This window comes from Sciurus vulgaris (assembly GCF_902686455.1).
Source record: "Sciurus vulgaris genome assembly, chromosome: 4".
In the NCBI taxonomy this organism is placed as follows: domain Eukaryota; kingdom Metazoa; phylum Chordata; class Mammalia; order Rodentia; family Sciuridae; genus Sciurus; species Sciurus vulgaris.
The window spans coordinates 186,661,514-186,673,900 of NC_136464.1; the positions used below are offsets into that span (position 1 = coordinate 186,661,514).

The 12,387-nt window shown below is 61.3% G+C and overlaps 1 protein-coding gene across 24 annotated transcripts in view; it reads left to right on the plus strand.

The window, feature by feature from the left end:
* The window catches only part of MCF2L (MCF.2 cell line derived transforming sequence like), a 150,769-nt gene that overhangs the window by 134,721 nt on the left and 3,661 nt on the right, over positions 1-12,387 (plus strand). For 12 of the 24 annotated variants that reach the window (XM_079136699.1, XM_079136716.1, XM_079136722.1 and 9 more), the window contains 13 exons: positions 663-729; positions 1,338-1,453; positions 2,484-2,553; positions 4,024-4,116; positions 4,210-4,302; positions 4,896-5,021; positions 5,960-6,181; positions 6,404-6,496; positions 7,529-7,607; positions 7,722-7,788; positions 8,461-8,576; positions 8,816-8,908; positions 9,858-9,932. In XM_079136699.1, coding sequence (XP_078992825.1) covers positions 663-729; positions 1,338-1,453; positions 2,484-2,553; positions 4,024-4,116; positions 4,210-4,302; positions 4,896-5,021; positions 5,960-6,181; positions 6,404-6,496; positions 7,529-7,607; positions 7,722-7,788; positions 8,461-8,576; positions 8,816-8,908; positions 9,858-9,932 — 1,310 coding nt within the window. The remainder of the gene's footprint in view (positions 1-662; positions 730-1,337; positions 1,454-2,483; positions 2,554-4,023; positions 4,117-4,209; positions 4,303-4,895; positions 5,022-5,959; positions 6,182-6,403; positions 6,497-7,528; positions 7,608-7,721; positions 7,789-8,460; positions 8,577-8,815; positions 8,909-9,857; positions 9,933-12,387) is intronic. The other 12 variants (XM_079136704.1, XM_079136706.1, XM_079136713.1 and 9 more) reach the window with 3 other exon arrangements.

Below are 12,387 nucleotides of genomic sequence, written 5' to 3' on the forward strand. Positions count from 1 at the left end.
TGCTCACATGCAGAGCCAGGGCCCTCAGGGGCTGCAGCTGCTTAGAGTGGACCTTGCCCTAGTCTCCACTCGGGGACTCACTGTGAACAGCAGCAGTGGGCTGGGTGTGGCCCCTCCACAGGGAGCCTCGTCATGAACGCCTGATTCTAAGCCCATCGCCTGTGGGCTCCTCAGCTGAGGGTCCACAGTGAGTGCACAGGGCGCTGTCCTGCATGCCTACCACGTGCAGGAGGGGAGCTGGTTGTGTGGCCAAAGGGATGGAGAGCCATGCCCAGCCCAAGGAGGGCAGAGAAGGGGCCCACACAGGGAGCCTGGAGGCCCTGGGAGGCGGGCTTCCTAGGAGGGGAAGGGAAGGTGTTGGTGACTGTGCATGAGGACAGGCAGGTTTCCTGCAGAGGGGACCCCAAGGCCAGGAGGACCCAAGGCCAGGAGGCGGGTCAGGGGATTTCTCCCAGAAGGTAGCACAAGGGTGGCCAGTGGGGGTATGAAGCCAGGTCAGCCTCGAGGAGGGTCCCACTGGGCTCATTCCCCTCCGGCCCTCATGCTGGGCAAGCCTGTCATGTCTGGATGTAGCTTCTTTATCTGTAAGTGCGTCTGGGGACCCAGGTGCTCCTGCTGCCCCCCGTCCTCACATGGGTGCTCTCCACATGCCCTGTCCACAGGCACGTGATGAACGAGCTCCTGGACACGGAACGGGCCTACGTGGAGGAGCTGCTTTCTGTCCTGGAGGTGAGGCTGCGGTTGGAGGCATCCATTCACCCCTGTGGCTTTGCTTGGAAATTGCTGCTTAGAAATGGGAGTTCACGTCCACACAGAAGCATGGGAAAAAATGCTCAAAGCCACATTGCTCAGAGCAGCCCCAGACTGGACGCGCTGGGATGTCCATGGGCAGGGGAGGGTGAAGCAATGGAGCAGATCTGCTCAGGGCAGACCCTTCAGCAGCCCTCGCCACCAATGCACGCAGCACACATTGGCCTCACGGGCCAATGACAGTGAACAAGATGGCAAAAGGGTGTGCGGCTCTGTTTATGGAAGATTCTAGAACAAGGTGGTCCAGGGTGAGAGGTCAGTTGGGGCACCTGGGGAGGGGTCTGCTGGGGGCTGAGCGCTCGGAGAGAGTCCATGCCCTCTGTGTAAATCTGAATTAAAAGGCTAAAAAGGAAGGCTGAAGCCCACCTTGGGTACTGCTGGTGGCACTCTGTGCTGCGGGCCTTGTTCAGAAGCCCAGCTCAGGGACAGTCATGCATCTGAAGAGCTCATCTGTCCACTCCTGCCTGACCCGAGTCTCGGTCAGCAGCAGGTCTGGTGCTCATGCTGACCTCTGCCCTCTCCCGCAGGGCTATGCGGCTGAGATGGAGAATCCTTTGATGACGCACCTCATTTCAACAGGCCTGCACAACAAGAAGGACGTTCTGTTTGGAAACATGGAGGAAATCTACCACTTTCATAACAGGTGGGCCCTTTCCCTGGCCCCCACACATTTACTCCATGATCTCTCCCTTCCAACGCAGCTGGGACCTGCCAGCTACTGGTCTCACTGGATAGGGACAAATCTCTCCAGGGGCTGATGCACAGAGAGCCCCAGAGGCACAGTGGCCGCCCAGGGCATCCTCAGAGCCCTCCTGTACCTTCCCTGCTGACCACGCCCCATGTGGCTCAGTGTGGAAAAGCCACCCGCAGCACCATGGAACCAGGAACGGGCCAGCCCCCGTCCTCCTTGTCCCCAGCAAAAGGGTGTGCATTTGTGGCTTCAGGTGCCCTGAAGGTCACACCACTTAGCAAGACTCACTTTGTTCCCGAGCCCATTCTTGAAGAGTGGTGACCAGATGTTCCTTCCCTGCTGTCCCCTCAAGAGCACAGGGTGCTGCTGTCCTCAGAGTGCGGATACCTCTTTGTGGACTGGACAGTGCTAGGATGGTGCATCTGGCTGCTTGTTCGGCTCACCTGCCAGGGGTTGTGGGACCTTCCTTAGCGCCCTCATGTTTGGTCCTTGGGCACCGGTCACCTTAGTGTTTAGTCCTTGGGCACCGGTTCCCTGGCTTCTCAAAGCTGTAGTGCCAGCATGCAGGATGGACCCAGCAGCTTTGCCCTCCCCCCGGGGGCAAATGCAAGTCAGAAAATTGGAGAGGAAAACCCAGCCTTGCAGAAAGCCTTCAGGTCTGTGGCCAGTGGGCAGGGGCCTCCGGAGCCCCTAACTGCTCCCCCTCTGTCTTCTAACTTCCTGCCGATGGCGAAGCAGCTCCAGATTCTGAGTGTGCCACCACAGGCGCAGAGGGGAACAGCCTGTGGCCGCGCACTCCTGAACAGGGAGGAGCCAGGGTCAGATGTGGGCTGCAGGGTCCCCAGGCCTGGTGGGACCTGGTCACCACACAGTCCTGGGTCGTCCGGAGCACAGCTGGAGGTCTTCGGAAACAGTGCCAGGAAGGTGGGTGTTGCTGGTTCTGGATGTCGTGCCCATGACTCAGCGGAACCTCCCCGTCTAGGATATTCCTGCGGGAGCTGGAGAGCTGCACAGACTGCCCGGAGCTGGTGGGACGGTGCTTCCTGGAGAGGGTGCGTACCTGCCGCTGAGTCCCGTCCCACCTCCCGCAGCCACAGGGCACAGGGGCTCCCCGGGTGCTGGATGACGTGGTACTCCCTGGAGGGAACAACAAAAGAATAGTTCAAAGAAGAGACACCTCTCAGACAGGACGTGGGGACCCCGGGACTGTGTCACAGTGCCCAGGTCCGGTGCACGCGTGGAGCAGGCTTCCCCGCAGGTCGCTCTGGCTTTGTTCCCGCCCTGGTTGGGGCCCCACCTGCTGGACAGCACGGTCAAGGCACTGGAGTTCCCAGCTTTATTTTCTCCCCTTCAAAATCATAGGCCTTTGCTTCCTTCACAGGCTGTGGGGACAAGTCCACTGGGGGCAGTTTGTGGCAAAGCTCTGGGACAGGAAGGCCAGGTGCTGCCCAGCCCCCATGCCCCCTCCCGCTGGGTCTGTGAGTGGCCAGCTTAGCAGCCTGGAACAGCAGCTCACTGACAGCAGCAAAACTGAACGCTCTCACGACCAGCTGGAGGCTGACTGTCCTAGGTTGTCACCACGGGTGGAAGGGACAGAAGGAGCCACCCTCTTGGTCACGGCTCGGTCAGGCTATGGGCACCTTCCTCGGTGCTGTCTAAGGTGGGGTGGGGAACCCTCTGTCGGCCCGTGGTCCCGACCAGCAGCACAGGGTCTCCTGAGAACTGACCAGAGGGCTGGAGCAGAGCCTCTAGGCAGGCTGCTCCACGTCCTATGAGGCCACCAGGGCTGTGGGCACTGCTGGCGTTTGGCCACTACTGTTAGGCCAAGCCCTGGAAATACTTTCTGCAGAAAGTGAGCATCTACATCCGCCTGTGTTCTTAGCCATTATTCCAGTGGGAAAAGCCACACTATTGAGCTAAGTGGATAGTGAGGGGGGACGTGGACCTCAAGGCATTGCTGACCTGCTGACCAACAAGGCACAGCCATCGAGGGGCAGGAGAACCTGGGTTCAAAGAGCAGCTGACACTGGTGGGTGGGGACAGGCTCCCTGTGCCCCCAAGTCCTCAGTGCTCCGCATTTCCTGGGATCCCACAGTCTGCTGACCCTGAGCAGAGGTGCCCTCCGTGACAAAGGTGCAGGGCAGCTGCCAGCCGAGGCTGACCAGCCTAGCAGTCTGCTTCCATGGCTGCTTCAAGACCACAGGGGCTTCCAAAGGCTCAGGGTCCATAACAGGGCTTGCTCAGGGACCTGAGGGCTCAGGAGTCACGAGCGGGCGGAGGTGACCGTGGGGAGCCCAACCAGCATTCTCTCTAAGAGGAGCTGGCACAGGTGGTGTCTGGGGTGATGGGCACTGCCCTGCCTGAAGAGCCATCCACACCCAAGCCACTGACCCCCAAGACACCTATGCCCAAACCATCTGAACCCCAAGCCATTTAGGCCCCAGATCCCCAGACACCCAGACCAGGTGGACACCTCCATGTGGCCGGGAAGACACCTAGCACGCCTGCCCTCCTGCCTGCAGATGGAGGACTTCCAGATCTATGAGAAGTACTGCCAGAACAAGCCCCGGTCCGAGAGCCTGTGGAGACAGTGTTCCGACTGCCCGTTCTTCCAGGTGCGTCTCTGGGCCCTCCTGAATGCCATCTCCTCTGCCAGTTCTCTCAGAGGACTGTGGGCGTTGTCTGAACAGGCCTTTCCCTGGTCCCAGGAGTGCCAGAAGAAGCTGGACCACAAGCTGAGCCTGGACTCCTACCTGCTGAAGCCTGTGCAGAGGATAACCAAGTACCAGCTGCTGCTCAAGGTTGACCTCCCTGGGCTGCCTCCACCAGGTCCTGGCCACCTGCTCCTCCCACCCGCTGGCCAGGCATCACAGCTGCCCTGGGGCCACTGGCCAGGCCCAGATCTGGTCCTCTTCCCCACAAGCCCTTCCTCCAAGCCAAAAGGCACCTTTGCTGAGCCACTTGATTCCCCCACTGCCACGGCCCTGGCTCATTTGTGTGGCCTCCCGTGTCTGGACGTTGTTAGGGTGCCAGGGACAAAGGGGAACTCTAGACAGACCCCCGTTCCACGGGCACTAGGATCCGTACAGACAAGCCATGTGTCTCCTTCAAGGCGGGGCCGTGCCCTGTTTATCCTGTTGGCCCCCAGCCCACCTGCAGGTCCGCCCAGCGTGGACCGTGTCCCTTCCCTGGGGCCATGTGGCCGGAGGGAGCTCTCCAGGAGGGCTGGCTGTGGGCCTGACCTTCCTGTGCGGCCCCTGACGGCCATCCGCTGGCTGCAGGAGGCGGGCAGCAGCCTGTTGGAGGGTGTGGGAGCATGGCGGCTGGTGGGTGTCCTGGCCAGGTCCCTTTCTGGGGAGCCAGCTGCTGCCCTTCTGTCCCCCCGCAACCTCAGGAAATGCTGAAGTACAGCAGGAACTGCCAGGGGGCCGAGGACCTGCAGGAGGCGCTGAGCTCCATCCTGGGCATCCTCAAGGCCGTGAACGACTCCATGCACCTCATTGCCATCACCGGCTATGATGTAAGGGCCCAGGGCCACACGGGCCCTGTCTTGGTCCAGTGGGGTCCCATCAGCATCCCGTGGGCTTCCCGGCTGTGCTTCCAGGGTCCCTAAGCTTCGAGGTGATAGATGTTGCCCAGAACCTGGAGACAGCCTGGGTCCTGTCCGGAGGTCTGGGTAGACCTGAGAGGACCAAACGCCCAGGTCTGAACATGCAGATCACATGGGCCCGCTGCGCATGGGGAAAGGCAGAAAGGTCCTCCTGGGGCATGGCATCCCCAGCAGGAGAGCTCTCGCCGCCTCCCTCCTCTCTACCCAGTGAGCAGGCATCACTGGAGAGCAGGTGTGCCACCTGTTTTCTGTGGTGTGCTTCATGGGCAGCGACTGACTGCAAGTGGCCATCAGAGGCTGGCCGCTCTTTGCTCCGCTGTAGGCCCATCTCAGTTCCACTGAGGCTCTGCCGCTCTGTCTGTCCGTTTGGCACTGCTTCTCAGTCCTTTAAGTTACAGATCTACTTGTCTCGGCAGTTTTGGGTTCACCGACTGGCTGATGCACAGCAGCCCCCACCTGCCCTGTGACCGCTGCAGCACCAGCGTCCGTGCGTCCCTGTGGCTTACTAGCCCTGGGGCCTACTCTTGGTGCTGTGCCTCGTTTTTTTATCCACCCTTGCAGCATCACACTGTAGTCTGACTGCCCAGGGAACCCCTCTGCTGCCTCCCCGTCCCTCCTCCTCAGTCCTGTGATCTACTGTCCCTCCTCCTCACTGTCCTGTGATCTGCCGTCCCTCCTCCTCACTGTCCTGTGATCTGCTGTCCCTCCTCCTCATCATCCTATGGCTTCACCCTGACCTCGCCCTGCTGCGTGTGGACAGTGCAGGGCTGATCTCGCCTGGCTGCGTGTGCAGAAGCCTGCCCATCACCCGCCTCAGCCTGAGGCTCTTGTGTCCTGCCCTGTTGCAGGGGAACCTCAGTGACCTGGGGAAGCTGCTGATGCAGGGCTCCTTCAGTGTGTGGACGGACCACAAGAAGGGCCACACCAAGGTGAAGGAGCTGGCCAGGTTCAAGCCCATGCAGCGGCACCTGTTCCTGCATGAGAAGGCGGTGCTCTTCTGCAAGAAGCGGGAGGAGAGCGGGGAGGGCTACGAGAAGGCCCCCTCCTACAGCTACAAGCAGTCCCTGAATGTGAGTGAGCTGCCCGTGCAGCACCGCGGCCGTGGGAGGGCAGCCCCTGGCCGGTCGGTGCACCTCGCTCTGACCCCGAGGGGTGCTGGTGTCCAGTACCAGGTGAGGGCCAGAGGACCCAGGGCACCGTCTTTAGGTGTGGGAGCTGGGGTTCTCGCCACGTGCCCCCTCATGTCTGCAAGCAGTGGACGCTGACACCGTGTCTGGTTCTTCACTCACCAGATGACCGCCGTTGGCATCACAGAGAACGTGAAGGGCGATGCCAAGAAGTTCGAGATCTGGTATAATGCCAGAGAGGAGGTCTACATCATCCAGGTGGGGCCACTTGCCGGTTCTGCAGGCAGGTGCGGGGAGCCCTCCTCCTCAGGACAGCGGGGAGGGCTTCTAAAGAGGCCTTGCATCTTCTACCCTGGGTGTTGAACCTGCACAGGACCCAGGGTGAACTCTGGGAGAGGTCAGGGCGCTGGAAGCGCAATACCAAGAAGCTCACACCCCACATCCCTGGGCAGCGCAGGAGAGAGCTTCATCGGCATGGCCTGGTTCCCTGGTGGGAAAGTGTGCGGCGCTGTCCTCGCTGAGCTGAGGAGCAGGGAGCCATGATGTAGACTCAGGGGACAGAGTTCTGTCCCTAGGCCCTAGTGGACCCCAAGTGCCCCATGAGGGGCTGAGCCACAGGAGGGGAGGGCCTGGCCACTTCCGCTTCAGGATGACATGGCCCTGGACAGGGTGCAGAGGCCACAGCAGCACGGAAGCCCCAGGGTGCCCTCCCAGTCCTGCCCAGAGGCCCTGCAGAGCAGAGGCAAGCACGGGCCCTGCTCAGGCCCCACACAGCACCCTGGGGAGCAGCCCAGCCTGGCACCTTCAGAGCCCAGCTGCCGCCTGGCAGGCACTTGGGGGGAGCCCAGGAGCCCAGGGCCTGGAGCTGTCCCGAGTCGTCACAGCAGCCCCATGCCTGCTCCTGACCTGGTGCCCCAACATGGCTGCTTATCACCTGCCTGTGGGTTTCAGATCCACCACTGTCCTTGTCACCTAAAGCAGTGTCAAGGCAAGGCCACTTCCCAGAGAGGCCTGAGCAGAGCCTTTGCTGGGAGATACCACAGTGGTCGCCAGAGCTCCAGCCTCCTGGCAGGTCCACTGGCTGCCATTGCCCAGCCCAAGGCACCAGGGACAGCTACCAAGGTCCTTCCTCTACAAAGCAAGGGTCCCATGACAAGGGAATGTGTCCCCATCTGTCCTTTCTGCCCCAGGGGCGGTGATCGTGGACTCCTAGGAGTGTCCTGGGAAGTTTCAGGAGTGCGTTTCACTGGGGACCCAAGTACTTACTGCTGCGTTTCTTTTGGGGAACAGGCACCAACTCCTGAAATTAAAGCCGCGTGGGTGAATGAGATTCGGAAAGTGCTGACCAGCCAGCTGCAGGCGTGTCGAGGTGAGGGGCCCCGGCCACCACTTCCTCTCCCCTTGGTCACCCAGACGCCCCCCACGCGGCACACCCTGCACAAGAGTGCACTGGCAGCAGCATGTGGCCTTCCTCCCCCTGCAGAGGCCAGCCAGCACAGGACTCTGGAGCAGTCCCACAGCCTGCCCCTGCCCGCGCCGTCCAGCACCAGGTGAGGACCGACGCAGGCTGGGCGCCTTGTGCAGCAGGCACGTGCCCTGCAGTTCACACACCACTGTCACCGGGCCTCCTGGTCCTGGGGGTCAGGTTTGCCCCCAGGTCCCTCCAGTGTCATGGTCTGGGAATTACATGCTGGTGGCTTCTCCAAGAGCCACCCTAGAGATGCCATCTCTGGCCCATTCCCCAGAATCCCCGTCCACTGGCCTCCCTGATGGTTCCTACCTGTGCATTAGTTCCCATGGTGGTTGGCATGTTCCAGGGCTCTCACAGGTGATAGTTACCCGCCAGCATTTGGGTGATGGGAGGCACAGGGGCCAGGTCCTCCCAACGCAGCTAGGCCTGCAGCTGGCCTGTGCACGTCACAAACATCGCCTGCACGCGAACTTGTTCCCTGTCCATCCTCACGTTTCCTTTGTTACTTTATTTGTTCACTTTGATTTTCCTCTTTCTTACAAAAGCCACCTTTACTCACCCATGGAATAAGATGGAGCCTAAGTAAATGAGCCATAAACTCCCCCGAAAGCCTCCTCCTTGGTAGCGGGGGAGGAGCATGGCAGGCTGCCTCCGGGTGAGCTGGGAGCCAAGGTCCCAGGCCCCCCGTCCTCAGAGAGTCTTGAAAGCTAACTGGGCAACGTGCTGCCTTTTGTGTGTCTGATGTCACCAGCCCTTCAAGAGGGGGCACGAGAAATGTCAAGAAGCTGGAAGAGAGGAAGACGGACCCCCTGAGTCTGGAAGGATATGTGAGCTCGTCGCTGCCAAAGCCCCCCGAGAAGGGCAAAGGTGGGTGTCTGCCGGGCTGGAAGCCGACCTCAGTGTTCCTTCAGCCTGTGCAGGAGACGTGCCCTTCCAGGGTACCAGGCAGGGTCCCTTCTGCCCCTCCAGAAGCCTGGGGCTCACTGCAGAGCCGCTCACTCTGCCACTGTGCGCCCCGCTCTGCCGACTCAGGGAAGCGCAAGGACGGGCTGCCCACCCGCTGGCCAGGCCGCAGGCCCTCTGCACTTGTCTCTCTTCCCTCCTAGATGATGCGGTCTCTAGCTCTGCCTCGGAAAGCTCTGCACTTTCCAGAAAGCGCTTCACCCTGCAGGGCTTTGCTAACCTCAAAGGTCAGAGAGGTAAAGAGGTGCGGCCTGAGGCCCACCTTCCGCCCTGTGTCCCGTGGTGGCATCTGTCTTGCATGGTGCGGGGCCACCGGAGACCTCCTCAGGAGGCCCCCCTCATCCCACGCATAGCCCATCGAAAGCACCTTCACGACGTCCTTCCCTACTGACACCGAGTGTCCCCACCGACAGCCAACGTCATCTTTCAGGGTGCCCTTTTGAAAATGTGAAGGCCAGCTCTGCAGTCCTGCTTGGAAACTGGGCCTCGGGCTCTCTGGTCCGACTCGCTGCCCCGTCTGCCCCAGCTCTTCCCTAGCTCCTGCAGGCCATAGCCCTCTGGCTGCAGTTGCTCTCTGGCCACAGCGGGGAGGGCGCTGGTCAGCTGTCCTCTTGGGCACTTGCTGGTGAGAGGTTGGCCAGGGATGCCCAACTGAGAGTCCCAACAGCTCCGTGGTCCTGGGTGCTCCTTGGTGACTGAAGTCCTGCAGCCCCGAGTGCTCCCTTCCCGAGGCTGGTTCGCCAGGCCCTCTTCCAAGGCAGATGCTGTCCAGAGAGTTGTGGGTTCTTCTCAGTGTATAGAGTGCTTTTAGGTTGGCTTTAAACCCGAAAGAAACAGCAGCCTACCCTCATGGCTAATGCCCAGCTGAGGAAAGTCCCAGAGCAGAGCCTGAGAATGGCATATGGCCAGGGCACGCCCGTCAGCCTCCCCTCTTCTCCTCCCTGGCCTCTCCCTCCCCACACCACCTCGCACACTCACAAAACTGCTCTTGATCTGGAGGGAACCCCCATGCTGTGTCCATCCCTTTCACTGACCCCTCTGCCCCCGCCGCCCCTCACCCTCTCTCTGTCCATCCCTTTCACTGGCCCCTCTGCCCCCGCCGCCCCTCACTCTCTCTTGTCTCTGCCTCTGCCTCCTCCTGCAGCGTCTCCTCTCTCTTATCTCTGCCTCTGCCTCCTCCTGCAGCGTCTCCTACCAGTCCTGACAAAAAGGCCAAGCGGCACGAAGTAAAGAGCGACCCGACTCCCTTTGGTTTGCGAGGTAGTGTGGCTCAGCTGCCGGACCCCAGCCGGGAGGGCTGTGTGTGGCCCCCGCAGGTCACCTAGGAGGGCACAAGCAGGCAGGCCCCTCAGCCAGAGGCAGCCCCTGGGGGCCTACAACTTGATGCCTGGTGACGGACGCTGGGGGACGCTGGCTTCCCACTGATCCCTCATCAGTGACCCTGGGCAGCAGCTTGCTGCCGCTGTCGCCTGGCTGGAGTCTGGGCTGGTTTATTGTTCAGTGGCTGTGATGGGCTGTGGGCCCCATAGTATCGGCACCCCTCCCTGCGCCACCAGCTTGCTGATCCTTCTGGAGGAAATAAGGCAACAGCTCTGGTCCCTCCTCCCCTTGCGGAGAGGAGACGGCGTGTGAGCAGACTGCAGGGCCAGACTCCACCGTGGGACCGGAGCCTCTTGTTTCCTGCTCACTAGTGTTCCAAAGGTGCTCCCCAGGGACACCTCAAGACCTCCCCTGCCCAGCTGAGGAAGCAGGTGCGGGAGAGCTTCATGTTGAGACGCTCCTGAGCTGTGCAAGCAGTTGCAAAGGTCCCCAGGGGCAGAGCTGAACCGCATCCCACCCAGCCCCAGAGGCCACCCCTACTTCTGGGTTCTTGGGTTCATTCTGGTCTCCAAACTTGGAGCCCCTGGAATTCCCACCCTGGGCTTCTTGCTGCCACTGGGTATGGAGCTGCCTGGTGTGCTCACCTAACCTAAGCTGGGTGGACACCCAGCTGGCTCTGTTGGCCACCTCCTGCTCAGGTCTGCTTGTCCATGAGGCGCTTTCTGCTTATGACCCAGAGACTCTGAGATCTCACCACTCTCTACCCTGGGGCTGGCAGAGTGAGCCTGGCAGGCGCTGCGCCAGCACCTGCTCCCGTCCTTGGCGGCCAGGCGGTTTTGCCTCTGCAAGTGTCCACCCCTTCTGTGAATGGAGATGAGCAGTCTGCCTGCTGCTGGAGGGCACCTGTGGGGGCCCACGCTCCCCCAGGACTCTGGGGTGGTGACCGTGTGCTGTACGGAAAGCCCTGGGCCTGGAAGCTGTCTTGCAGCATTGACAATGTAAAGGACCGTTTTGAGGGCAATGGGGAAGGCCAGATTCCAGGGGCACCTTGGCCTCGTCCTGCACAGAACCCCTCAGCACCCCAGGCTGAGCGTGGGGCACCTGCTTCCGGCCACCGGTCCCAGTGCTCTTGAGCTCATGCCACCGCAGGCTGGCACGTCCCTCACACGCTGCCTAACGCAGGGACCTACCCAATCCCTGCCAGTGGGCTTGTCCAGAGGCCAGCGCCAGGCCGGGCACTGTTGGGTCCTGCAGCCCTTTCTGCTCTTGGCAGTGCCAGAAGGTGAGCCCCTGAGGCCTCCCTCACAGACATGCTAAAACGGAGGTTTCGAGTAACTCTGGCCGGGCAGAGGTGCCACGGCAGTCCTGGTCTCTTGTCCCTGCTGTCCTCTCTGCCTTTGGTTCTGCTTGGTCAGAGGCCCCATCTGAGCTTCACAGCAATAGACAGAAGAAGGGAGGGGGTGTCCGAGCAGTACCCTGGCACCAGTGCCCCATCCTCTCCCCAGTGGAGCCACAGCTGCAGGTGGGCTCAGCAGGAGGACAGGGCCACTGCAGCTGGACACACGGGCCCCAGTTCTTTCTCAGCTGCACAGGTAGCCCCTCTCCTGCAGCCCCAGGGGCATAGAGCCAGAAGGGCTCCCACTGCACTCGGCCTGGGTGAGGAAGGGGCAGCCTGTGCAGAGACCCAGGCCCCCGCCCTTGTCTAGAAAGACGGAGGCGGCTTTCCAGCGCGGCCTCAGCAGGCTTTCATTGCTCCCCGTGAAGGTTCTCAGGCAGGAGCTGGCCCTCAGAGGTGGCACGCCTGAGGCCCTGACTCCGGGGGGACAGAAAGGCACACATGCTCACGAGTCCTTTCCTCGCCCCCAGCTGGCTCTCACAGGGAAAGGCAGCTTCCAGCCTGACAGAGGGTGGCCAGGTTCAAACCCGCTTAGCAGGCTGCCTGTCTCTGACACGCCTGTTTCTTGCTGAAGCATCGAGGTGTCACTTAAGGTACCGGGCATCTGTCTTTGGTGCTCAGCTTCCATACGCTGAAGACAGGTGTCCAGCACGCTCGCTCTTATAGTCCCCTTTGAATCTGTGGCCTCCACCTCCCCCATGACGGGAAGCACCACTGCCGCCCCCCGGGTACTAGGCAGGAGCAGCAGTGACAAAGCACAGATCCAGTCCAGGTCCCGACTGGCTGCAGGGCGGGGACTTGACCAGAGACTGACTGAGAGCTGGGCTCTGTTGCAGCCACTCGTGCAGCCCTGCACTGGCTCTGCTTCCTCTCTGCCTGGGTTCTCGCCCACCCAGCGAGTGCACAGCCCCACTCGGCTGACAGATAGAGATTCACAGGTCCGTTTTTGCTAGAAACTGTACTCCCAGCTGCTCTGGGAGTTGTTGGCTGTCAGTGTCC